This window comes from Orycteropus afer, unplaced genomic scaffold, assembly GCF_000298275.1.
Source record: "Orycteropus afer afer isolate SDZICR_OR568_19922 unplaced genomic scaffold, OryAfe1.0 scaffold00273, whole genome shotgun sequence".
Taxonomy (NCBI): domain Eukaryota; kingdom Metazoa; phylum Chordata; class Mammalia; order Tubulidentata; family Orycteropodidae; genus Orycteropus; species Orycteropus afer.
The window spans coordinates 4641535-4667951 of record NW_006921860.1 but is presented as its reverse complement, the minus strand read 5'-3'; the positions used below and the strand labels follow the sequence as shown (position 1 = coordinate 4667951).

General features: G+C 47.3%; 1 protein-coding gene across 1 annotated transcript in view; it reads right to left on the bottom strand.

The window, feature by feature from the left end:
* Positions 1–2679: 2679 nt before the first annotated feature.
* The window catches only part of THBS2 (thrombospondin 2), a gene marked incomplete at its 3' end in the record, with an annotated part of 34130 nt that continues 10392 nt past the window's right edge, over positions 2680–26417 (bottom strand). Inside the window, exons 5-21 of the mRNA XM_007950506.2 lie at positions 23113–23309; positions 21887–22027; positions 21014–21110; positions 19632–19802; positions 18843–19022; positions 17384–17557; positions 16179–16306; positions 15939–16091; positions 14955–15173; positions 12651–12758; positions 11758–11917; positions 9216–9334; positions 7862–8096; positions 6045–6272; positions 5271–5542; positions 4472–4569; positions 2680–2819 (exon numbers count right to left, since the gene is read on the bottom strand). Of these exons, the coding sequence (XP_007948697.1) occupies positions 2680–2819; positions 4472–4569; positions 5271–5542; positions 6045–6272; positions 7862–8096; positions 9216–9334; positions 11758–11917; positions 12651–12758; positions 14955–15173; positions 15939–16091; positions 16179–16306; positions 17384–17557; positions 18843–19022; positions 19632–19802; positions 21014–21110; positions 21887–22027; positions 23113–23309 (2820 nt within the window). The remainder of the gene's footprint in view (positions 2820–4471; positions 4570–5270; positions 5543–6044; positions 6273–7861; positions 8097–9215; positions 9335–11757; positions 11918–12650; positions 12759–14954; positions 15174–15938; positions 16092–16178; positions 16307–17383; positions 17558–18842; positions 19023–19631; positions 19803–21013; positions 21111–21886; positions 22028–23112; positions 23310–26417) is intronic.

Here is a 26417-nt window from a genome sequence, read left to right as displayed (position 1 = left end):
GTGTGGTCACAAGGAACTACTGGTACTCCTTTAGTATTCAAATTAAAAAAAAAAGAACATCTGACATACAGCAGACAGATAACTGTAAAACATCTTATATTAAAATTACTGACAATAGTATATATTAAGGTTCCATTTATAAACTCTTTGTTATTATTTATTTCTTCTATTACATATTATGGGAGCTCTGGTGGGATAGTGCCTAAGGCATTTGATTGCTAACCAGAAAGCTGGTGGTTCAAACCCACCAGCCACTCTGTGGAAGGAGACTCCATGAAGATTTACTGCCTCAGAAGCCCATTGGAGGTCTCTATGGGTCAGAGTCGACTCGATGACAGTGGTTTGGTTTGGTTTGGTATAACATGTGACAGCATGCTTTATCATGACAACATAACATTATTAAGCCTCGTATGTGGGCAAGCATGTTTCTTGCTATAACTGTATCTGTGTATTATGTAAGTTTATTTATAGGAAGTATACTACGTATTACTTGACACATCTAAAATAAGTTACTGGTGAGTGGGGCTGCATTCTATAGTCATTCAATAAATATTAACAAACATTTATAACTGGAACCTTAATGGAATGTGTTAGCAAATCAGGTAAAAGCAACTTTCCCACAGTTTCCAAAGCCAAGAATAGCGATCATCTGCTGAAGTGCGTCTGCTTCTGGGTCTGCTTGTCCGGTGCCTCGTGCCAGAGAGTGGGCTTTGCTGGCCCCAGGCTCCCATCTAGAACACAGTTCGATTCCTTCCCTTAAGGCTCTCCCTTCCTTGGTTCAACTACATCTCTGTATAACACAGGGGGTTTCGTTGTAGAAAAGGGGAATGTGGGCGTTCATTTATTTTTGTAATTATTTTTTATGTTCCAGTTAGTTCACTGATATCGTCCATCATTTGAAATCATGATTATTATCTTCTAACATGTTCCTTGCTAGGGCATCACTTCAAGCTTGCATTGATGCTGTTTTGTCATTGACCTAATAGGACTTGTGTGTTACTGTGACAGCTCTCATCCAGGCACAGTGACAACATTAAGCAACAGAAGTGCTTTAGCAATATTTTTCCTGCTTAATTTATGATAAAGGTATATGCACAATATTCCTTTCAACTTCATATACACATAAATACAAAAAGTAATTACATTTTATATGTAAACGTCTTTCTTTTTAAACACACAAGAAAAAACAATGCATGTCATACTCAAGTTCCACTGTGCACAGAGTCACATACACTATCAGACTGTTTTCTCTTAGTGGGCTGGATGTTTGTCTTTGGGGTCCATTAATATTTATCCACTGAAGGCACTTGGGCTGGGGCTGATGACAGGAGGTGAATAACCACTCAGAGTTAAGGGCAAGGAGCAGGAGGTGCTGCTAAGAGAGAGAAGCTGCAAGTACCACGATGGACTGAGGTGTCTGGGTAACAGCATGTACAGTACATGGCCAGAGATGCAGCAAATACCATTTAGACATCTAGAAGAAAGGAAGAGATAGGCTGAATTAGGGTAATAGGATAATAGTTTTTTGTTTTTGTTTTTGTTTTTTACCTAAAACCTAAAGCATCATCATTTTAATTTTAAGAATAACATCCACAATATATATGGATAGATGGATGGACAGATGGATGGATACACGAATACATGGATGGATGGATGGATAGATAGTTGGTGGGTGGATGAATGGACGGAAAGATCTTTAAAGGTAACTTAACACAGGGAAAGGAAAACTTTACCAGAAACAAGAAGAGCAGTCAAATTCTGGTCTTCATTTTATGTCTGTACTGTCTCTGCGCATGCCAATGTGGGATTTTTGAGATATGTCTCTGAGCCTGTTGTTGTTTGTTGTTGTTGTTTGCCGTCGAGTCAGCCCCGACTCGTAGCGACCCCTCCTTGGGTTTCCGAGGCAGTATCACTACAGAAGTAGGATTGCCCAACCTTCCTTCCAAGGAGTGGCTAGTGGGTTTGAACCGCCAGCCTTCTGGTGAGCAGTCAAGTGCCTTAGGCACTATGCTACCAGAGCTCCCACCTCATCTACAGAAAGGGAATGCTTTCATGTCTGGTTGAAGGCATGGCGCTGGATCAAATGGGACCTTGATTTCCCTTGCTAGGTCTATAACCAGCCACTCCTTGGAAGGAAGGTTGGGCGATCTACTTCCGTAGTAATACGCCTCAGAAACCCAAGGGAGGGGTCGCTATGAGTCGGGGCTGACTCGATGGCACATAACAACAACAACAACAACAAAGTCTATAATAATATGACTCAAATATGCTCGAGACAAATAACTACAGAGAAACTCACGCTTCCTTTCTCCCTTCTTCCCTGTATCCCTCCCTACCTGCCTTCCTTTTTCTCTTTTTTTCTTTCTTAATTTGTAGCAAGGGTAGCAATCTAAAATTCCTTTAAGGGGCCAGCAGGTAAGGGTATAGGATACAGTAAAATGGGGAGGGGCAGGGAGTAACTGGAAAGTGGATGTCCCTCCAAAAGTCACTCAAAATCAATTTAAAATAAACAAGCAAACAAAGAAACAAAACAAAACACTGGCCAAATAAAACCTGTGCCAGGAATGGGCTCCCAGTTTATCATGTCCATGTATAGCTTCTGTGAAAGGTAAAGTAAGTGGGTATTCCATCCTGTCCGGTGAGTGCCACCCCACCCCCTGCAGGAATCCTTACACCCACCTCTGCATTCGTATCTGAGGTCCGAGAAATAGACCATCTCTTGAGAGAAGACAAACAATCCCAGTCGCCCACCAGCGTAGGTGTTGTCATAGATGGGCCCTGAGTCAGCCATGACCTGCTTTCCTTCATGTACCAACACTCTGCAAAGGGAAAAGAGGAGAGGAATGAGACATGAGAACTCTGTGGAGTGGATCACCAAAGGCTGGGCAGGCAGTCTGGTATGAGGTGGTGGCAAGGGAGAGTCTGAGGGTCTTGGCTGAGAGTCAACATACCTAGGGAGGGAGCGGACTGCTTACTTTCTCCTATTCTCTCCTTATAAGCACAGGTCAGCCATTATGCAGCACCACTCAATGTTCTCCTGGCTCTTAACTCATCTCAACACACCAGTAATCATGGCCCAGCAGTCACCACAAAAGGTGACCACAGCCTTTGCTTTTGAGAACCCACAGTTGGGTAGTGGGAAGAGCTTCCTTGGTCTCCCCCAGGTGTAGCCAGGTGTGTCCTTCTATCCAGCCAAGTGCTATTTTGTCTACATGCTCTCGTACTTCTCAGGCCTTCACCTGGGACTAAAATCACAGATCACCTGGGTTTCTCTCACTGGACTGTAAGTGCTTGATAGCAGGGACATGGTCCCCATCCAACATGGCTAGGATGGGCCGTAAACCATTATCTCATGTACCACAGAGAGATCTGTACGAGCTCACCTGCCAGGTACAGTACGGCTTCCTTGATGAAGCAGTACGAGAATGGAAGTTTCTCCAAAGAGACAGTATGACCTGCACAGGTGAATTTATACCTACAAAGGACTAGCACACTTCCAGCATCCATAGAACTCCAACCAGGTCTTGGTTCTTATTAACTAAGTCTAACGTTGCACACAAAGGTTTTCCAATGCTATTTTTTCCACATTTTCTTTCAGTCAAAATTTATTATAAATGCTATCAACCCAAGAGAACAAAATTCTACAGAGTTGATATCTGTGAAAATTTTATTCAAATATGTTTTAAGTTAGGGTTAGGGTTAGGGTAAGGCACTTGACTGCTAACCAGAAGGCTGGCAGTTCAAACCCACCAGCCAATCCTCGGAAGGAAGATAGGGCAATCTACTTCTGTAGTGATACTGCCTCTGAAACCCAAGGAGGGGTTGCTATGAGTTGGATCCGACTCGACCATGACAACAACAACAACAACAACAATGTTTTAAGTTCAGCCATTTTTAAGTGTCAGCAATAAATATGAATCTGTTCTCCAAATTATGCACCTGCTAATATTGCAAAGATGCAGTTATTTTAGTTGCACTTTCTCTCCTGCGCCCAGGGCAGGAGTTAGGAGAAAGAGTTCATCACTTTCCAAATGACTTTAACAAGACAAGTCTTAGATTCTCCTCTTCGACAATATTTTTAGAAATAAATAGGCATATAGTAGAGATAGGCAACAGAAAAGACAGGGTGTGTAAAAATGAACAATCTGGAGAAGAACACACACATTCGAATTCATGTTGGTTAAGGTTGGAGGTTCGAGGCCACCCAGAGGCACCTCAGGAGAAAGGCCTGGTGATCTACTTCCAAAAATGCAGCCACTGCAAACCCTGCAGCGTGCAGTTCTGCTCTGACAAACACTTTAGCACCATAAGCAGACTCACCTCAACAGCAACTGTTGGGCTGTTTGTCTGTCTATTCATATTTCAAAAATGTGTCTATTAATATTTACATTTGCCATCAAATGGAAAGAATGGTAATTCCTGGAGTGAGAATTGTCTGATAGAAACGTGGAAGGAACCGAGGTGCTCTCACCTTATGTAACCCGTCCTAGGTCTGTGAGTCAGATGCCACCGGTAGGCTGTGTAATCTTTCCAGCCAATATTTTTGGGGTCATGCCATAATGTTCGCACCTGGGAAGGAAGGAACCATCTCAACTGAGTGCAGTCAGCCCCCTGGGTTTAACAACCCCTCATCACACCAATGGGGAGACACAAAGTCTTTGTGCAAATGAGTCCTCTATGTAAACGAGTCCTCAGTGTTCATGTGGGTGCCTCTCTTTGGTGTACCCTGTCTCTGGTGCATTTCACAGGACCACTTCTGGGTGGTTCTAACCTGTTAGTGGGAAGCAGCACGGCCCAGTGCGAGGACCCTCGGCTTAAGTCAGAGTCATGGCCTCATCTCTGCCTCTGCTGCTTTCCTGATGAGGACCTTGGGAAAATTCGTAAATGTTTTTAAGCCCAGTTCTGCCTATCTCTAGAACTGGGCAGAAATATGTTTACTTTGCAAGAAGATTGCCAACTATGCTCATAAAAGCAGAAGGCACAGCACCCTTCCTAAAGCAAGCCCTCAGCAAGGCTTGACTATACTTAGCGTGTTTGAGCCCATTGAGCCCACTAGGCACAGACTCTCAAAGGACCATGAAGGTGAGTCAGGACCGGACAGCATTTCTCTCTGTTACACATACGATTGCCATGGGTCAGAGCCAACTCAACAGTAACTAACAGCAACAAAATTATTGCTGTGACATAGATAAAAATAGACAAAAACAAAAGCTGGGTTGTCTTTGGAATGGAGGAAGGAGAAGCCAGGCTACTCGCCTCATGTCCCTCACCTGCCCCTCCGTGTTCCCCGTGTGCCACAGTGCATTCCTCAGGTGCTCGCCTGTGCCCGTTGTGGAGTTGACCACTTTGAGGGACACCCCTGAGTAGCCATACGCCCGTGTGGGCTTGTCCTCCCAGTAGGTTTGAGTGACTTGCTTCCACATCACCACGTAGAACCTGCTGCTGGACTGATAGCCGAAGACAAAGCCAGCGTAATCGTCATCCCGGTCAGTATTGACATAAAACGTGCCACTGAAGTCCACAGACCCAAATTCATCGAAACCTGGACTCAAAGGGGAAACATTCAGTCACAAAAGTAGTTAGAAACACTGTCTAGGGAGATTCCCAGATTACCCCTGGAATCACATGAATGCTGGTATGAAGAAGTTGGGATGGACTTCCTTCCTCCACCTAGCCATGTTCTGTTGTGAGTTTCATGAATTTTTCCTGATTGATTTTTTTTGGGGGGGAGAGAAAATTCCATTTATAGCATGGGGGGGATTTTTCCATATTATATAATAGATATTTTAAAGGCCAATTCCAAAACTGAACACACATGGTGGTTACCATGGGTTGGAATCAGCTTTGGAAAAGCAAACTCATATGTCCCCAAGTTCTACCCTAGTTATTTATGCAGACAGTTCTGCACACCAAGAGGGGATGGGGGCTACCAGACAGACCACACCAAACCTATCCCCCTGATTTTAAAGAGCAGCCTGTGTGCCTGCACACACCATCCATGCTGGGATCACCATCATCTCACAAACAGTATCTTAGAGGCTCACCTACAGCGATGCCAGGGTCAGAGTTGGCCGTCTGAACCAGCTCCTTGCCTTGATGACGGATGACCCAGTTGGGGTCGATCTGAGTGGTGCCTTTGGGATCTAGGTGGACCATCTGGAAGTTCCTGAAGTCAGTCTCACTGATGGCATTGTTCTCAGGACACACATCATCAATATCTGGTACACTGTCATTGTCAAAGTCATCTTTACAAGCATCACCCCGCCCATCCCCTATGCACAAAGAACAAGACAGAAATAAGAAGGTAGAGTGAGCTGTTCATCATTGACCTTTCTGTGTCCAAGACAAGTTGGCCCATCATCCTAGGAAAATTGAAGGTGAAACAGTTTGTGGTGTTTTGTGGATCAGTGCTTGGTGAGCTCTCAGACTTTAGCTTGTATGCCAGGAGGAGTGTTGGCACTGTTTTGGAAACATGGCTTTGGTGAGCAGCAGCAAAGGAGACATGAAGTCAAATCCCACCAGAGACATTTCTCACTTCATTCTGACTCAACATTTCAACATTGGCATGTGAGGTCTGATGGCTGTCAGGTAATAGCAGCTCAATTTGCAACTTTTCACTCTGCTGGTTTCCAGAACATCTAACACCACCTTTCTCTGGTATCTCTGCCTGTAATCTACCTGGTATTTAAGGCACAACCCTTGAACTAAAATTGATTTTTCTTGGGGAAGTATCGTCTCCTTTTTTTTGGAAATTACTTTCAGATTTTTCAGGGAGGTAAGAGCTTGGAGTGTGGGGTAAGTGGTCCATATACAACCCTGGTCCATGTGGGAAATGAACCATGTTGCCTCAGCAGCTATCCAGTCCCCTCATAATGATGATCATCCTATAGCCTCTGAGCAAACTAGTGCATGTTAGTGCCCGTTGTTTTAGACAAAGATACCAAGTCTGGCTGACGCTCCCATCACATTCTTTGAAGAACTGTTCAGTTCTTTTCAATCACCTGCACTGCACATCCACTGAAGTAGTCCCGTACCTGGGCATTTCCCTTTCATCCTCATCTTCCTGGATAAAAGGTCAGCTCTGCTCCAGCTGGTGGCAGATCCATCACCCTCCACAACCCCCAGCTGTGTAATCTTGGACTCATCGATCTTAATTGGCCCTTCCTGGCTCCTCCAGGCTGCACTGTGGATTTTAGAGTTTTCCCTTGTCTTTCTAAGTCCCTCATCTTATTTATTAAGGACCTGCGTCCCAGGGAGTCCACTGGAACTGGCCAGAATTCTCACTAAGACACTCTTTACATCTCCAACTACAAGCCAAATGGCCACAAACAGCCACCAAGCCCAGCTGTGTCCCTCATTTGTTTTGTGGAGATAATGGTATAAAAGGCTGTAGCCTCCTGGTGGTCTTAGCCTACTCAAGCCCCATGTTGCTAAGGACCCTGATTTACATAGCACTGGATTACATCACTGTTTTCCCTTCATGGTCCATACTCCTACCATTGTAGTTTGCTTTGCCCTTAAAAGAGTAAGTTCCCAGTGACTTCACTGCTTTGTGCTGTTTATAACTGATTGTTTCTCTCTTAGAGATTGCCCAAAGATTACTATAAAGAAGCTGACACCTTCCCTCATCCCAGCATACACAAGCAGACCCCTGAGGCACATTACCTGTTGAATAACACACAGAAAGAGCCAACAGTACACTGAGCAGGCCAGGCAGAAATAGGAACAGACCCTGTATCCATCATCTGGAGACTAGGGGAGACCACATCTCCCCACCAGGAGTTTATGATGAGCACTGCTTGTGCAGAGGGGTTCACTGAGCAGTGTCCACTGTGCTGCAGGGCTCAGAAATAGCACCTACCATCCGAGTCCTCCTGCTCTGGGTTGGAGACAAGTCGGCAGTTGTCTCTGTCATCGGGAATGCCATCGTTGTCATCATCCGAGTCACATGCATCACCCTTGCCATCATTGTCATGGTCAGCCTGGTTGGCATTGGAGATGTAGGGGCAGTTGTCCTGGTTATTTTGGTGGCCATCCTCATCAATGTCCTCATTGTTGTCACACTGGTCCCCAACGAGGTCATTGTCCACATCGGTCTGAAGAGGCAGAGTGAGAGGAAGCAGAGATGGGTGTGAAGCACTGTAGTGGGGAGACTCACAGAGGTGGGGCAAAAGTGCAGGTGAGGGTGGGATTCATGACCTTGTTGTGTAACGGGCTGGGAGTAGGGAAGAACAGGCCCCAGAAACCACATGGCAACAGACATCAGAGTAGAGACTAGGGTCCAGGAATCTCAGCCCCAACAGCCTCCTTCTATCCACCTTCTACATAAGTCAGTTGCCTACATCAAACTACATCCTCATGGAAGACACTAAGTGCCAGATAATGAAGGTCCATTTTTACCTTATCTGCTACAATACAGTTCATGATCTGTATTCATGTGTTATATCCTCACTTGCCTCACCCAAAGGCAAATCTGGAAATGTCATCATTTCCTACGTTTGTGTCAAAGAATCCAGAGAGAATCAGATGGACTCACCACCCCTTTAGATAGTGGGGCTGCAGCATCTCCCCTTCAAGTCTTTGCCCCTGAGATGCAAGAGCTCTGCTTGGCTCTGAGCTCAGTAATATTTCCAATTAGAATTATTTTAAACCTGTGTTGTCATGTCTTGGCAGACATAATGGAAGATGCTAAAGGCATATCTCTATCTAAAAAACCTAAAACCCAAGCCTCTTGCCGATGAATCAATTCTGACTCATGGCAGCCTCATGTCTTACCAAGTAGCACTATGCCTCACAGGGTTTTCTTGGCTGTGATCTCTAAGCAAACTGTCAGGCCTTTCTTCTGTGGTGCCACTGGGTGCATTCAAACCACCAATCTTAAGGTTAGTGGTTGACCGTGATGTGTTTGTGCCACCTCCATGTGTTTCTGTATTTGTGCCTATCTGTACATTTCTATAGGAGCCCTGGTGGCATAGTGCCTAAGGCATTTGTCTGCTAACCAGAAGGCTGGCAGTTCAAACCCACCAGCCACTCCTGGTAAGAAAGATTGGGCAATCTACTTCTGTAGTGGTACTATTTCGCAGACCCAAGAATGGGTCACTATGAGTTGGATCCGACTCAATGGCAGTGCGTTTGGTTGGGTTTGTACATCTCTATGCATACAGATACATAACCCAAGGACCTTGGATCCCCCACTTGTAGACACAACCAGTTACCTGGTCAGGATTGTGCATGAGAGGACAGTTGTCACAGTGATCCCCGACCCCATCACCATCTGTGTCTCTCTGGTCAGTGTTGTAGACATAGGGACAATTGTCTCGTTCATTGAAGACATCTGCAGGCATTCAGAGAAAGAAATGGGAGCACAGTACATTTAGGAAAAATGCATTACTTTTCTTTTTGCATTAATGTACAGTCAAACTTTAATTTCTAAAAAGGTCTAAGAATATGGAAGAATTTAGAGATTCCTAGGCTCATGAGAGAACATATGTCATATTTCTCTTAAAATCTAAAGTTCCTTCATTTAAAATAGAATCAATGCTTGGAGATCCTGGGTCATGCCACATAGGTGGTGTAATTCAATGTATTTCCCTGGGATGCATCTTTGAGCTACTGTATCAGTCATTCTCCCAGAGAGCTTTTCAGAAAACATGTACTGGGTCCCTAGGAACTGACTAGCTCCCAGGATGGTGCCTGTTTGTTATTACAATGCAGAGATTCATGGGATTTTAGATGTAATACATATTTGAAGAAGTCTGGGAGTAGATAATGGACCAGTAACACTGGAGTGATGACGAATCACACATCAGCAGTGGACTGTGGTAACACCATCTATGACACACGCACTGAGAGGCACATGGCACAGAGCAAGAGTCCAGAGGGAGGGGAGCTCAGTCTCGTTCTCAGTCAGGTAGGGGCTGAGCAAGGAGGTGGCTGTCCAGCAACAGGGCTGAGGCTGAGAAGGGACCCCTAAAATGCAGCTGGCACCTGGTGGATGCCAACAGAAACCACAGCTCCCCAGTGGTGCCAAGCTGCCAGCAAGTGTGAGATTCAGCCACTGTCTCTGAGGTAGTGGATCCCCTGAAAAGATTATGTGATGACACAAGCAGCCAGAATGCTCCTTGGAAGCGAGAATGGCCAGACTTCGCCTCTGATACTTGGGTCACTGTCAGAAGGGACAAGTCCCTGGAGAAAGATATCATGCTGGTAAAGTAGAGGGTCAGTGAAAAAGGGGGAGGCCCTCAATGAAATGGATCGACACAGTGGCTGCAACAATGGACTCAAGGATGACAAGGAATGTGAGGATGGCTCAGGACCTGGCAGTGTTCCATTCTACTGAAGGTAGGGTCACTGTGAGTGGGAGCCAACTCCACGGCCCTTGTCAGCAATACTTAGTGGGCACAGAGTTTCTGTGGAGGTCATAAAAACCTTGGGACATAGTGACGATGGCTGTACAATGTGGTGAACATCTTCCTTTCATGCCACTGAATTGTCCACTTAGAAATGGCTCAAGGGACAGTGACTAACTTTGTTGAGAGTGTGTGTATGTAAAAACTAATCTGGAAAATAACATAGCATGAGACAAACAAGTACGTTAGAGTGAGTCCAGGAAGCCATAGCCGGTAGTGCAGGGGACATGCCTTGGCAGAGTGATGGTGCTGCTCAGGCCAGGACAGACATCACGGGGCTGAGCACCAGCCAGCTCCCAGATGAGCTGAGTTCATGGCCTGCCATTTCCATGGGAATGCTGCTGATCTCTGCACCCAGTGGGAAGGGGTGGACAGAGGGACTGGGCTCAGAGTGAAGAAGCAGGTGTGATGTCAGAGATAACCATACATGGAAAAATTAGAAATAAGGTAGAGATGAGAGTGCCCTATGAGGGACGAGTGGCCCACAGACATTTTCAGAAGTGCAGTGTGGCAAAGAGAAGGCCAGGGTCCATGGAGTTTTGAGTGGAGGAGCTTAGAAGAGAGGTCATGAAGAAGGCCAGAGCACAGGACTCAAAGAAAGAAGATGTAAGGTCGTTATTGCTGCCGTCGGGTCGCCTTGCCTCTTGGCTACCCCATGCTCTGCTGTGCACAGTATAGCTGTGGTGCACAGGCTTTTCACTGACTGATTTTTAGAAGTGGCACTCCAGGCCTTTCTTCCTAGTCCTTCGTCGTCTGGGAGCTCCACTGAAACTTGTTCAGCATCACAGCAACCCACAAATTTCCATTGGCAGATGGGTGGTGTTTGCACCAGACAGAGGTGCTCTGGCCAGAATTGGGAGTCTCCCACACGGAGGGTGAGAATTCTACCACTAAACCACCAATGCCTCACGCCAGACATATGGTTTTCTAAAGAGTGGTCCTGAGGCTGGTGAGCTCTGTCACAGCCGCATGGGAAAAGATGAAGTGTAGAGAGGCAGAATGAGGATCGACTTCTATGAGGATAGTTTAATGAATTGCTCTTATACGGGAGACTCTGGGTGGCACAGTTAATGCAGTTGGCTGCTGACTAGAAGTTTGGAGGTTCAAGTCCACTCAGAGGGACCTTGGAGGAAAGGCCTGGCAATCTGATTCCACAAAATCAGCCACTGAAAACCCCGTGGGAAACAGTGCTGCTCTAACACATGGGGGAGCCCTGGGAGCTGAAGTCGAGTCCAGGACGGGACTGAAGTGGAGCTGAAGCAACGCGTCCAAACTGGAACATGACGAGTGCAAGCCCTGCTGATGGGGGGCCTTCGCGTGCACATGTGACCACGAATACAGAACTGACCGTCCCCGTCGATGTCCACAGAGCAGGCGTCGCCCTCGCCATTGTTGTCCGTGTCGATCTGTGCTGGGTTGTGCACATACGGACAGTTGTCACAGCGGTCCCCAACCTCATCTTTGTCATAGTCAAACTGGCGGGGGTTGAATAGAAGCTGGCAATTGTCCTGGGGGAAAAATAAATACAGAATTTAAGAAATAGCACACAACTGTTTATTCTATCATAACACTGCTGAAGGCTTACATGTTACCTGCTCAGAGTCGATCCCAACAGCCAACGCAGGAACAAAGAATGCATGAAGCCAATTAACCCTAGCAAAACACTTCCTCCACAAGCATTGTTTTATACGCAAGCATGCATTTGTCTTGTTAAAGACTTTCAGATTTTCAAACCCAAAGACAACACAGCAAATACATTGTGTCAAGAATAGATTCGTAAATATCAAATGACTGAATAAACGAGCCAATGAATGAATGAAAGTCATATGTAGGAAAGATACGAATAAAAATACAGGCATCTGATCCCTGCTAGTGCTGTAGTGTGCACTGTTATGTTAAGTCATTCATGTTCTGCAACACTTTTTCAGAAAAACGAAAATACCACCATAGAGTCGAGTGTATCATTAGGTTGGTGAGTGTCATTGCTGGCAGTCCACAACTAAGAAGGGAAGTGGATACATTCCTTTCTATGCAGTTACCAGGGAGCTACATGATTAGAAACATTTCCAGCCAAGCACCCCAGGCAGCACTGCTCATGGGGAACTGCTGTGTACATGACTAGCGTTCCCTATTAGGACTGGTAGAAATCGTTGACACTGACAAAGACTATTCAGCTTGACTGATCTCCTTCTGACCTCCCTGCTCCTCCAGGAGAGAACGAGGCAAGAGGCTGCAGCCTACCTTCTCGTCATTCACCCCATCGTTGTCATCGTCTTCATCACAAGCATCCCCGATCCCGTCCTTGTCAAAATCTTCTTGCCCAGAATTAGGCAGATGGGGGCAGTTATCCTGCAATTAAAAAAATATAATACTAACCTAATTAGAGAAAGTGTAATAATTCTGCCCCAAGTCATGGTATATTCAACCACCTCATACGCAGGTGAAAGCTGGGCCGTGGAAGAGGAAGACAGAAGACCTGGTGCATTGGAAGTGTGGTGTGGTGAGGGATGTACCTGGGACTGCCAGAAGAGTAAACAGACTTAGTCTTAGAAGAAATACAACCTGACTCCTCCTTAGAAGTGAGGTTGATGAGACTTCAACACACTTTGCACACACCATTAGGAAAGATCAATCACCAAAAAAGGACATCATGTTTGGTAAAGAGCCATCGCAAATGAGGACAACCCCCCACGCGACGCAGTGACTCAAACATTCCATCAACTGTGGACTCAAACCAGTCCATCAATCGTGAAGACGGGGCAAGACCCAGAAGCATTTCACTCAGTTGTATTTGGTGTCAGAGGGGACTAGGGGGCAAGCACATCAATCCTGGAAGCATTCTGACAAACCTCCCTCTTTCAGTAAAGTGGGGTAACCCTCAGCCACATCCGCAGTGGGAAACACGAGCGACTTCCTGGGCTTATTTGGTGACTAAGTCTGTTGTTCTATCACCGTCCTGGTTATTCTTTCTACAGAATTTCAGGCAAGAATTAATCTCAAAAACAGGTCATTCTACTTCATACGTGTGTGTCCATGGGTCTGTAAACAGCTCATTGTAGTTCATACATGTGTCCATGTATCTGTAAACAGCTCATTCTAATCCAAAAATGTGTGTGTTCATGTGTCTGTAAACAGCTCATTCTACTTCATACATGTGTGTTCAAGTGTCTGTAAATAGCTCATTCTAGTCCACAGTGTGTGTCCATGTGTCTATAAGCAGCTCATTATAATTCATTCGTGTGAGTCCATGTGTCTGGAAACAGCTCATCCTAGTTCATACGTGTGTTTCCATATGCTTGTAAACAGCTTATTCTAATTCATATGTATGTGTCCATGTGTCCATAAAAGCAAACCAGTGGTTATTGAGGCGACTCCAACCCTGGGCACTGAGTCGCAGGTACTAGAATATGTCTTTTTCTGCAGGGGCTGCGCTAGGGATCATGCCTCTGCTGCAGGGGGTTTGAGACAAAAGGGACTTGTTTCTGAGCCCTGGATGCTGGTGATGTTGCCAAACAACCTAGGCAACGAGCAGAGTAAGGAGCCAGCCTTCGGGGTGAAAGCAGGACCGAGTGTGTATGTGCCTTCCCTTCCCACCACCTTCAACTCACAGATCAATGAGCCAGAGCCTCACCAGCCGTCAGGCTCAAAGGAAAGAGCTCTTTCAAAGGGGCTGAGCTCGTTCCAGAAAGGACACAGAGGACCTGACAATGCTTCCTCTCCCTCAGCTCGCTTTAGTTAGTTGGTAACACCAGCACGAAACAAAGAAAATTATGAAGTTTTTCTGTTTCCAGCATGGCCATAATGTGAGCCAATACTGTGCAGACGTTAATAACTGGAGGAAATGGAGACAGAAACGGCAGTGGCACTCATGTGTGTCCCACGGAAGCCCAGGGTCACATGGACACTTGTCTCCTCAGAAGCACAGCCCATGGGAGCTGTCCTGAGCCAGTTTCCACATGACTGAAAAGAGAAGCACATCATGGCACGCAGTGGAGCACTTCACACCGGTCTGGGTATGTGCGAGCATCGACTGGAGAAGATCTCCACCCAGTTACACAAATGCATCCAGAAGGGCACTTGGGAGAGGCGCGTGGCCCCAGTCACTGATACCCCCACTGCCCCCCACCCCCCGAGGTGGGCAGAAAGCAGTCCTTCTTAGGGCTGTGCTCTTATCTATGAGAGGAATTCTGACAGAAATACAGGAATATGGGGGAGATGGGCATTTCCTATTGTTTGTGCCAATAAGTCAGTTCACATCTGCCATGAACGACTTGTCCTGACTTCACTAGAACCAAGGGTGGCCTAAGCATTTGAGTTGTAGAGATGCCAAAAGTTAACACGCTCAGCTGCTACACAAGGTTTGCAGGTTCAAATCACCAGAGATGCCTTCAGAGAAAGGCCTGGATATCTGCTTCTGACAGGTCAGCCACTGGAACAGCCCCACCCTGGCACGCAGGCTCACGAGTCAGAGTCAACTCAGCTGCCGCGAGGTCACTGGCTGGGCCCCATCCCCGGCTGCAGTGCCCTCACACGCCACCCCCCTACCTTGACGCAGTGGTAGCTGGCATTGGTGGCACAGACCAGGTTCTTGTTGGGCCAGCCGTCCAGGTCTGAATCCTCCCCACAGATGAGGCCATCCCCAGCGTACCCTGTTTGACACTCGCACTTGTACATGGGGTCACTGAAGTGGCCCAGGTAGATGCATTCGGCATGCCTGTGGCAGTGGTGTGTCTTGTCTTTGCATGGGTTCTCAGGCTCGCACACCTGTGGAAGACATGGCTGTGTGAGCACTTGTGTCAGGCACCACAGGCATACATACATGTGCCCTAGGTTCTCTCCTCAAAGGGCTGCTGTGGAGACCACAATGCTGAGCAGGAAGCAAGAAACTTGGGATTATATATTTCCATGGAGATGGCTGGGGCATGCCTTGGTTATTCTACTGAGTGATAAAAACAGCATTCCCAAGCCTGAGAAAGAAGGCTTATGTGGGATATGGCTGCAGTTCAAGAAAGTAACCTGGCCCTGATCCTGCAGGGTGCTTTGTATTCCAATAAGGTCTGGCTCGCTGGGCAAACAGGGTCACTCTTTCTGCAGTTCTGGAGAGCACTTCCTGTCCTTTCCTGTCCCATCAATACTGCATGTGCTTCTCCGTCATCTCCATCAGTACATCCTTCTTTTGGACTCTTGCTGATAAAGAAGGAGGAGGAAGGGAGGGGAAGAAGGAAGTAGGGAGGAAGAGGAAGGAAGAGGGGGAGGAAGACAGAGGAAGGAAGAGGGGGAGGAAGACAGAGGAAGGAAGGGGGAGAGGAGGACAGAGGGAGTAAGGGGGAGAGGAAGACAGAGGGAGGAAGGGGAGAGGGAGGAAGGGGAGAGGGGGACAGAGGGAGGAAGGGGGAGAGGAAGACAGAGGGAGGGAGAGGGAGAGGGGGACAGAGGGAGGAAGGGGAGAGGGGGACAGAGGGAGGAAGGGGAGAGGAGGACAGAGGAAGGGAGAGCCTCACGACACAGCAGGTGGCCCACATGACTCACTTGTTTCTCTGTCCTGGCCGCCTCCAGGCCAACCCCGAATGGCTGGCTCCCCTTGTAGCGTGGGGGGCAGGGCAGGCAATGGAAGCCAGGGTTGGTGTTCACGCAGCGGTGGGCCTTGTTTGTCGTGAAGCAGATGTCAGTGACCACGGCACACTGCAGGGGCCAAGCAGATGATGGGCAGTAGGTCCTGGGCCCTCGGGTAAAGCCCCCACCCCGTGATCAGCTGGGAAGTGCACCTACCTCATCCAAGTCCTCACAGTGTGTGCCATTGCCCAGGAAGCCGGCTGGACAGGAACTGCAGGACCAGGAGCCATCGGGAAAGCTGTTGCATTCTGCCCCCGGGAAGCAGGGGTTAGACAGACAACCATCTGTGGGGGAGGGCAGGCAGGGTCAGTGACCTGATACAACATCGCCCTGTTTTAACCACACCCGGAGCCACTCAGAAACACAAAAACACCATTGGGCCTGGGGCAGGGCCTCGCCACTAGTTATCCTGGAACTGTGCTAGTTGAGAATTTTTTGCTGATGAAGCAGCAGCAGCTTAGCATCAAAGTCGCTATCTCCAAAGAGACTGATCAAGTGACAAAAATGTTGCAGGTTACAGCAGAATGGGAGCAGTAAGATCCAGCTGTAGCCCTGGTCACATTTTGTGCTTTCCCATGAAAAACTGAAGGCACATCCCAGATGATAAAAGTGGACAACCTGTGTCATGGGTGGACACGGGAAGAAGGTTGTTACTTCTGCACACACCACAATAAAAAATGTATTGGAACAGGTTATTGATGGAGGTGATTTTTTAAAAAACTGAAGCAGTTGTCTTTGCAGTGAGAACAGAACTGAGTTCCAATTTCTATTCTGTTTCCCAGCTCTGATCCAGCTGATATTTGCACTTTCAACAGGATGAAAACCCAATGATTTTTTTCAAAGAGGGCAGAAGGTCTTGGCACCATGGACAGACCACAACTTTGCACGCAGAAGGCCATGGACCCACTCACACTCCCTGTCCACCATCAACACAGCCTGTCCACCATCAAAATGTCTTGTTCACCACTGACATGCACTGTCCTCCCACCAACACACCCGTGGACCCAACAATATGCCCCGTCCACCAGTAACACTGCCTGTCTACCATTGACAAGCCCCATTCACTGACATACACCATCCACCCACCAACATTCCTGCAAACCCAATGACATGCCCCATCCACCCAGATACTGGCACTGTGTCCACCCCCAACATGCCCATGACCACCACCATCACAACTGTACCCACTCTCAATGCATCCCATCCACCCCCTAGCACATCCTGTCCACCCAGCCACCCCAGCCACCCCCAATGTGCCCCATCCAACACCAGCTACCCTGTCCACCCCAATGTGCCCCATCCACCCTCGACCACCCCATCAACCCCTGCTCAGCCCACCTCTGGCTGCCCCGTCCACCCACCAACAGGGCAGCTCCTCCGGTTACACATGTGCTGCTCTTTGGTGTCACCCACACAGGCCTTTCCTCCATGCTGGGGCTCTGGGCTGTTGCAGACCCGTGTGCGTTCACGGATACCACCAGCACACGTGACAGTGCATGCTGACCATGGGGACCAGGGGCTCCACCGGCCATCAACTGTGGGGACCACAAACAAAGGGAAGAACACAGGGAGGATCAGGGACCAGGAAAGGCCATTTGACACTGGTGAACAAAGTGTGTGCGTGGGGAGCAAGACGTCCCACACACTGCAGAAAAACCGCTCTGTTTTGCTTGACTGTAAGCACGTGTCCCTGGGAACTACAAAGTTTAATGTGCTTGGCTTCTCACTAAAAGGTTGAAAGTTCGAGGCTACCCAGGCACCTCGGAAGAAAGGCTTGGTGACCTGCTTCTGAAGAAACAGCTGCAGAATACCTTGCAGAGCACAGTTCTGCTCCAAGCTGACTGCACATGATGGGTCTTTGGTTGTTCCTCCCTCGCTTACACCCTGCTTCGTGCACAGTTGTGCCCCTTGGGATCCAACATTTCCTCAGCATTTCTCCTCCCTGTCAGTTTCCTGCATTAACCAGTCATTCTGTTGTCCACCATGCTACCCCACCTGACATTGGGCCTCCTGACCTCGAGCCATCTTCCCAACCAGAGCAGATGTCCCTCTAGTAAGTGCCGCCACCAGTACAGTTACCATGGAGCTGATTCCAACTCCTGGGGATCCCCTGACCCCAGGACTTGGGAGCAACCCAGATGGTGGCAATCCACAGTGCTGTGTCTTCACGCCTGGGAAGGACACTCACGCAAACTACCTTTAGAAGCATAGAACTGGGAACAGTGCTGGAATTATTGGCACACTCTGTAACACAGACGTGGTCGTTTCTGAGAAATTATTTAAACTTGACTTTTGTCATTACTCTTTTGCACAAAGGAGAAATCTGGGACGGAAGCCATTTCCTATGCCCTCCTTCCCCCTGAGTGCTGTCAGGAAGTGCATTTCCTTGAGGAAGGGTCCATGAGCCTTCAATTCCCTGCTTTCTATATCCTATGGTGCCGGCTGACTCGGACACCGAGCCACACTGTGATGTCGCGTCACATTCTCATGACATCCTCTGCCTTCTGCTGTCTGCCCAGTCAAAAGTGTTACTCTCACTGTGTCCAAGCCTTTCCACTGCCGGTCAGCCTGTGAAATGCATGGAGCCCAGGCAAGTGACCCCCGTTCTGAAGGCTCCATCCCCAAAGCAGCCAATCCAGGGGACCTCAGAACAAGTGTGCTACATTCCCCTGGAACTACATTGGTTGTCGTCCAGGTGGATGCTGGCCTGGGCTGACCACGGACTGCACCCAAGCACCTGTCGCAGCTGCACTTTTCGCCAAACACGCTCCTGTACCACCATCCGCCAGCAAGCACAGCTTCAGTGCCCCACACACTTACCGGGACAGGGGATGATGCTCTGGCAGGTCTTTGTCTCACGGCCACTCCCCTTGCAGTTCTTGCCACCCATCTGTGGGACTGGGGAATTGCAGAGTCGGATTCGAGTGACGTTGCCGACTCCACAGCTTGTGGAGCAGGAGGACCAGGGGGACCAGTGACTCCAGCCGCCGTCTTGCCGGACTGCACGTGGGAACACAGCACAAGGATATCAATACACAGAGAGGCCCAGGGAGCTGGCCTGAGGCCAGACATCTGCCCTCTCACTGACTACTGTGTCAGAGCTGGGGAGAAGATGACATGGGAGTAGCTGCCTCAGGCCAGAGAGAAACAGAAGATTCACTGGGCCAGAACCTGACAGAAAGGAATGGCCAGTGTAAAGCCTTCAGGGCTACAGATGAAAACTGACTTTCCAAAGTCAGAAGGCTAAAGACTTGCCTTCTGGCATCAAGATAAGTAACAAAGGTGATGGGGCATGAGGCACCAACACTGGGGTCATCTCCCTGACCTGGAACTGTGTCCCCCACACTCACTGCAATCTTCACACTGACCAAGGCAGCACTCCCCGTGCTCACTACAGGTCATCACTCTGACTGAGAGTGCTCTCTTCATACTCACTGTGGTCATCACACTGACGGGGAGAGGTGTTCCCCATACTCACTGTGGTCATCACATTGACCAGGGGCAGTGCTCCCTTGTACTCACTGCAGGTCATCACACTGACTGGGATAGATGCTCCCCACACTCTCTGTGCTCAACACACTGACCAGGAGAGGTGATCCCCACACTCACTGCGGTCGTCGCACTTGCCCAGGCTGCACAACCTTGTCTGAATGGAGGGCCCCAGGCAAGTGTTGCTGGTGACGTCACATGACCGTCCTCTCTGCTGGGTCCCCGAGCCACAGGTAACTGAGCACTCAGTCCACTCTGCCCAAGGAGACCAGCCCTCATCACTGTCTTCAGCTGTGGACAGAGGAAGCACAACAGCCTTAGATCACACCATCCATATTATGGTCATAAATGAAACAGAAATGGCCCACAGCTCATGAGACAGCACACACCACACAGGATATGAACGTGCCACTGCCTGGTAGAGGGAGGGAGACTTCCTTGTTGGCAAACGAGTCCAGAGTCACCAGATGCCCTTGGGTCTTAGGAATTCAGCACTGGCCTTCCCTGTACAAAACAGGGAGGAGTGGTTTGGTGATGTCATCTCTGTGAATGAGGCCTGAAGAGGACCACAGGCCCAGGACAGGTGAGGTTGTGTTCTGAGGGGTAGGGAGAGACTGGGCCAACTGTGGCCAGGGAAGGCAATTAATAGAGTCTTTAAAAATATCTTCAAAGAATGCATTGAACCACGTTTACATGAAGCTCATTAAAGTTACTAGGATTTACTTCCATCACCATCTTTCTCACTGATTTCTATAAACAAACCACTGCAATTATTGGTTGAAAGGTAAACTCACTGCCATTGAGTCAAGTCTGACTCCAGCAACCCTATGGGGCAGAGCAGAACTTTGGTGGTGGCCTTTGTCTGTTGTCAGTTTTAGTTTCTATTATCTTTCTTCTGGCATCTTCCATATGTGTTTGTGAGGATGGCATGCTGCTGTGATACATTCGTGGATCTAAATAGACTCAGTGGTCTGTATTGACAACCGAGTGGCACTCAGCTCCTAACTAAAAAGCCTGTGGTTTGGATCCACCTAGTAGTGCCACAGAAGAAAGTCCTGGCACTCTGCTTCCATAAAGACTTCAGCCAAGCAAACCTCATGGAGCTCAGTTCTGCTCTGTAACAGATGAGGTCACCCTGAGTTGGAATTGACTCGAGCCAATGGGTTTGGTTTTTGGTTTACTAGGGGCATAAATTCAGGGTCCTTTCTTTATACAGAGGATTCTGGGCAAGTTGGAGCCACAGTGGGGCTCAGTCCCTCATCTGGGAAGTGACGTGACTTGACTAACCACACTGATCCCTGAACTTCTAGGATGCCCTCCTGGGGGTGAGTTGTGCTGGCCATGACACAGTTGGCACTGGATAGTTCTTCTGTGTCTTTCTCATTGATTTGTATCCAGGGGTCTAAGCTGCATGCTCTCTGCCCACATAAACACACATATTAATGAGAGAAAAGAAACCCCAAGACACACAGTCTCCCACTCATGTTTCTGATAGGACTTACCATGGAAGCAGGAGGGGCAGCATTCACCTTCCTCAAAGGAGGGGTTTGCACATGTCACTGGTGGGCAAGTGATTTGGTGGCAAACAGTTTTAAATTTCTACAAGTAAACAAAGGTATTTATATAGCATAACAAAAAAGCTAACTTTGTGAAAGTTGGCATATGGGCTGGCCAACAACATGGCCATAATGCCTTCCACAACCCACAGATCTTGCATGGATAAGTAGAATAGATTGAGAAACAGATCCAGCCCTTTCTCTCATCAGTGTTCAGATCTTCGTGCAGACAGGGGATCCAACATGGCTCTCTGCACCTCTTTCTTCCTTTCACCCATCACAGGAGCTGTGAAGACACAGCAAAGACTGCCCTCCCTCCTATTGGAGGAGAGGGTAAATGGATGGACCGTGTAAACCTGTATTATTTGATGTGAAAGCCACCATCCATGGGAACTGAATAACATTAAATAGAGAGATGGAACTAAGTCATCTCCTATAATATTTACTAGTGACTTGCATTTCCTACATGTTCGTGCTGAACCTCAACACTTAACGGAATTGAGAGGAATTAAACACAGACAGGAAGAGATAGGGTTCTATCCAGCTCTGTCTCCTGCCACCTGTATGACTGTAGCCATGTCACCTGGGTCTCTGGGTTGTGGTTTCCTTACATGCAAACCAAAGAGGTAAGGTAAGTCTTTATCTCTAGGTTTCTTCTACTTCCAGGACTGCTACATCTAGACACATTTTCTACCCAGTCCTTGAACAGTGTCAGTGTATGGGCAGTCCGTGGCAAACAGAGTTACATGTGGCTGCAGAATGAGTGCAGTGTGCAACCATCCTCCTTACATACAAGAAGAATGGCTGCTGGCACCTCACCTTGCAGGTGCAGGTGGTACAGCTATCCACCACCCAGGTCTCATTGTCCGCGAAGAAGCGGCCATCCTGCCAGCATGCCGTCACATTCCTGGTCTTAGGAGGGCCACCCACAAGCTCCCAGAGGAATTGGTTGTCATTCGACTGGAAAATTAAGTTAAATATTTAGGCACAAACCAGAACATGCTGCCCTCAGCTGTCATGTTCATGGACAAGAAGGAGGCTCTTCCATAGAGAGTGGCAACAGCCCAGAACCCACTGGTTATGTGGTTTCTATAATCTGTGTGGACATGAGGCTGAAGAAGTTGGACTGAAGTAAACCTATGCAAAATCATGTTCTCAGTGACCCCAACCAGACAGTGTGCTGCTGTGGTTGTCCATAGAGCTTCACTGTCCTTCAGTGTCTAATTAGCATCTGTGTGCAGATGCTGCTTCCTTCCCATGTCTTTCAGTGGGTCCCCACTGATGGTGGTCCTGCCCTAGAGGGTGAAGACAAGCCTGTTGATGCTGCTGCAGTGCAAGATGGTGGTGGGAGAGGGAGAAGGGCCAACTGGTCAACAGCAGCTGAGAACAAAGGCCCAGTCCATGCACTTCACTCATTTTCTACCTTAGACACTAAGTATGATAGGCACTGTTTGATAAAACAATGCCAAAAAAAAGAGACAATCTTTGCTCTCCTGGGGGTTACAGACTAAGCAAAAAGGCAGAGAAAAAGAAATATATAAAATAAATGAAAACTACATGAAGTCCCTAAAAACTTTTGTGTTCACCTCCTTTCTTCTAACCATTCATCAGGAGAATGTTACATGGGTCACCTTCCCCTAAGTAGTTATTTTTAATTTGGTGGTGATAAGTCTTTCACAATCTATTGACAGATACTTGCAAAATGCACAGAAGACCGCCACCCTGATTTTTTTGTGCAATTTCAGGAAGTTCACAAATTTCTGAATCCCTGACCCCAAGTTAAACCACCTTGTCCTAAAAGCTCTTTTCAGTTTGAGAATAAGGAATGGTCATCATGAGCACAGCTTCAGTGGGAGCAAGAAGAGCCATTTATTCTCTCCTGCTGAAGGTGATGGCTGGCCAGCCATCTCCCTTCTCAGCACTGTCTGGTTTTCCCTTCTCCCCACCTGCCCTTCCTCCCTCCTCCTCACCTGTCCTTCCCCCTTCCCGACACCTGCCTTTCCTGTTTTTTCCTCATGTGTCCTTCCTCCCTCCTGGACACCTACCACTTTCTTCAGGTTCTCGTGCAGCTGGTTCACAATCACGTGCAGCCCGGAAAGCTCATTGATCATGTGGCCTAGCTCTTCACAGGAGTGCTCACACACTTCCGGCTTCTTCTCTGACCTCTGGCCCACGTACTCGGTTGTGACGTGTGGGCTCAGGTGGAGGGTCTCCGTGTTCTCACTGATGGCATTGACCTCCACTGGGGGGAATCACATCAAGAGGGTGAGGGCCCCAAACCCCACTGATGGAGCTTGGCCCTAGAATGTTAGTACCCAGAGGTGAGGCGGAACCCACATTTGGTTTTGGAATAACTTAATGCTAAATTGAAGTCTTCAAGTGGCACAAACAGTTAAGTGCTTCACTACCAGCTGAAAGGCTGAAGATCTGAACCCACCCAAAGTGTCCCAGAAAGCAGGTCTGGTGATCTGCTTCAAAAAACTCAACCATTGAAAACTTGGAGTTTTACTTAGTTCTACTCTGACCCTCAGGAGGTCACCATGAGTCAAGATCAACTCAAGGACAACAACAACAACAATTCTAAGTGACACCCAAGAACAACAGCTGCTTCCAATTATGGCCCAGGCTTTTAAAAAAGAAGTCTGTCCATTCCAAAGCATGTAAAAATAGGACACTGGCAGAGCAATGTCTTAGCTTAGGAATAGGAAAATTTAAAGAGGCTGCCAAAAGAATGAACAAATCAGTCTTAGAAGAAATACAACCAGAATGCTCCTTAGAAGGGAGGAGGACAAGACTTCAGTTCAAGACTTTGGGCATGTTACCAGGAGGGACCATTTGCTAGACATCCCATTTGCTAGAGTAGACAAAAATCCAAACCAAACTCATTCTAAACCAAACCCAATTCTGACTCACTGTGACCCTATTGGACAGAGTAGGACTGACCCATGGAGTATCCAAGGCTGTAATGTCTATGAGAACAGACTGCCACACCTTTCTCCTGTGGACAAGCTGGTGGGTTTGAACTGATGACCTTTAAGTTAGCAGTTGAGCACTTATGCACTGTAGCACCAGGGCTCCTTGGTAGAGTAAAGGGTCAGTGAAAACTTCTTCTTGCATGAGATGGATTGGCATAGTAGTTACAACAATGGACTCAAAGATCCTAATGATCATGAAGAAGGTGCAGATACAGGCAGTGTTCTGTTCTGATGTACATGAGGTACCCGTGAGCCAGAGCTGACTCAATGGAAACTAACAGCATCAATAGACTTTCACAAACACATGTGCTTAAGTTATGCATATGTCTTCAATCTAATTCAAACTGAGATGCAGATAGCAATTCCTTGTTTTTCTGACAATTTCTCATTTTCAGTCCCTATTCTAAGTCTCTTCTTCAAGCACACACTCTCCAAATATTCTGACAACTTGTTTTAACTTCTCATTTCTCTCTTATCCATCCCTAAACATCATTCTTATAACTCCTTGTTCTGCCTTCAAGAAAATTCAGTTGTCTTCAGTGTCAAATAAACAACTTCTTCAAACCATCACCTTCATTTCCCTGATGGACATGCTATCTCTCTGCTGGAATTCAGGGCCCATCCACATTGGTGAAGAGCAGAAACCCACAGGAGCCTGACCCTGAGGAGTCTGCCCTTCATTGCCTGGATGTTGTCCTCAGCCATGTGAAGTATCAGTGCATGGGACACGTGTGAGCATGGCCCATAATCTGGGCACTTGATCCTAAGCAAGTCCAAAAGCAGAAGTCATTAGCACACCAACCTGGGCCTGGCTAGCAATATCAGTGCCAATGGCTCAGCAGGAGCTCACTTGCTTACTCACAACTCAGGGTCACATACTTCAAATGTGCTAGCTCCTTCACACATTCCATCGTTGAGTTACTTACTTACTGTTAAATGTCATAATTCTCTCAAGAAGTTGTTATTAAGTTTTTATTACTTGGTTATACACCCTTTTAGCAATTTTCATTAAGCTTGGAGTCTTCTGCTCAGGTTTGCTACATCTGTAACTATGTAACCAAAACCAAACCAAATTAACTGCTCTCAAGTCAGATCCAACTCATAGTGACCCCTCCTTGGATTTCCAAGGCAGTATCACTATGGAAGTAGATTGCCCAACCTTCCATCTGAGGAGTTGCTGGTGGGTTTGAACTGCCAGCCTTTTAGTTAGCAGTCAAATGCCTCAGACATACTAAATCCTTCCCAAGTATGACTTTGAATATATCCCACCTGAATTTAGAGACCATCTCAAGAAAATATCTGATGCATGGGACACTCATGGTTGAAGACCAGATGAGTTATGAGATTACACCAAGCATTTCACAGATGAATAAATAAAAAAAATCATTCCCAATAAAACCCATTGTCATTGAGTCAGACTCAAGACAAAGTAGAACTGCTCCTCAGATTTTCCAAGGCTGGAAATCTTTACAGAAGCAGATTGACTCATCTTTCTCCCTTGAAGCAGCTGGTTGGTTTGAACCACTGACCTTTTGGTTAGCAGCCCAATGTTTTAACCACTATGCAACCAGAGCTCCTAAAAGATCATTAGGGAAAAAAAAGAAAAAAAAAAGAAAGACCAAAATGGATGTCAGAAGAGACTCTGAAACTTACTCTTGAATGCACCAAACTTTCTCTTGAATGTACTTAAATATAGCTAAAGCAAATGGAAGAAATGATAACACTATAGGTGGAGGGAAGATTTCAAAGGGCAGCTTTAGAAAACAAGTATTAGAGTGAAATGTGCAAAGACACAGAATCAGAAAACCAAAAGTAAACAACACATTTGGCATTTCTCAAGGGGAAAGAACTGAAAAAAACTTCAAGCCTCAAGTTGCACTATTGAGGGATTCTATGAGCAAAATATTGAATGATATTAAGATAGAAAGAACACAAATCACTGTACTAAAAAAAAAAAAAATGTTGATGTTTAGCCATTTCAGGAGGTAGCATATGGTGAAGAACTGACGGTACTAAAGGAAGAAACTTACACTACAACAGTAGTGTCTGATGGCAGCTGATGTCTTGGCCTTTCAGAAAGTTGTGCATTATTAGTGATGGCCAAAACAGGGCAATGGGCCAACCCAAAGGGACACTTGGTGGCATTTCAGCAGGAGCCAGAAGACAGGGGATGAGATAGGGCCTGAGCCACTGCTTCTGTTGCCAATGAGGAGTCTGGAATTGGGAGTGTGTATGACAAGGCACTAACCATGCCTTTGGTCACAACAGACTCCAGGCCAGGACCACAATGATAATATCTCTTACCCCTCCATGCCTCGACTGACCAATAGATCAAAAGGCATGCAGCCCTAGGTTTGCAAGTCCTTCAGCTTGGT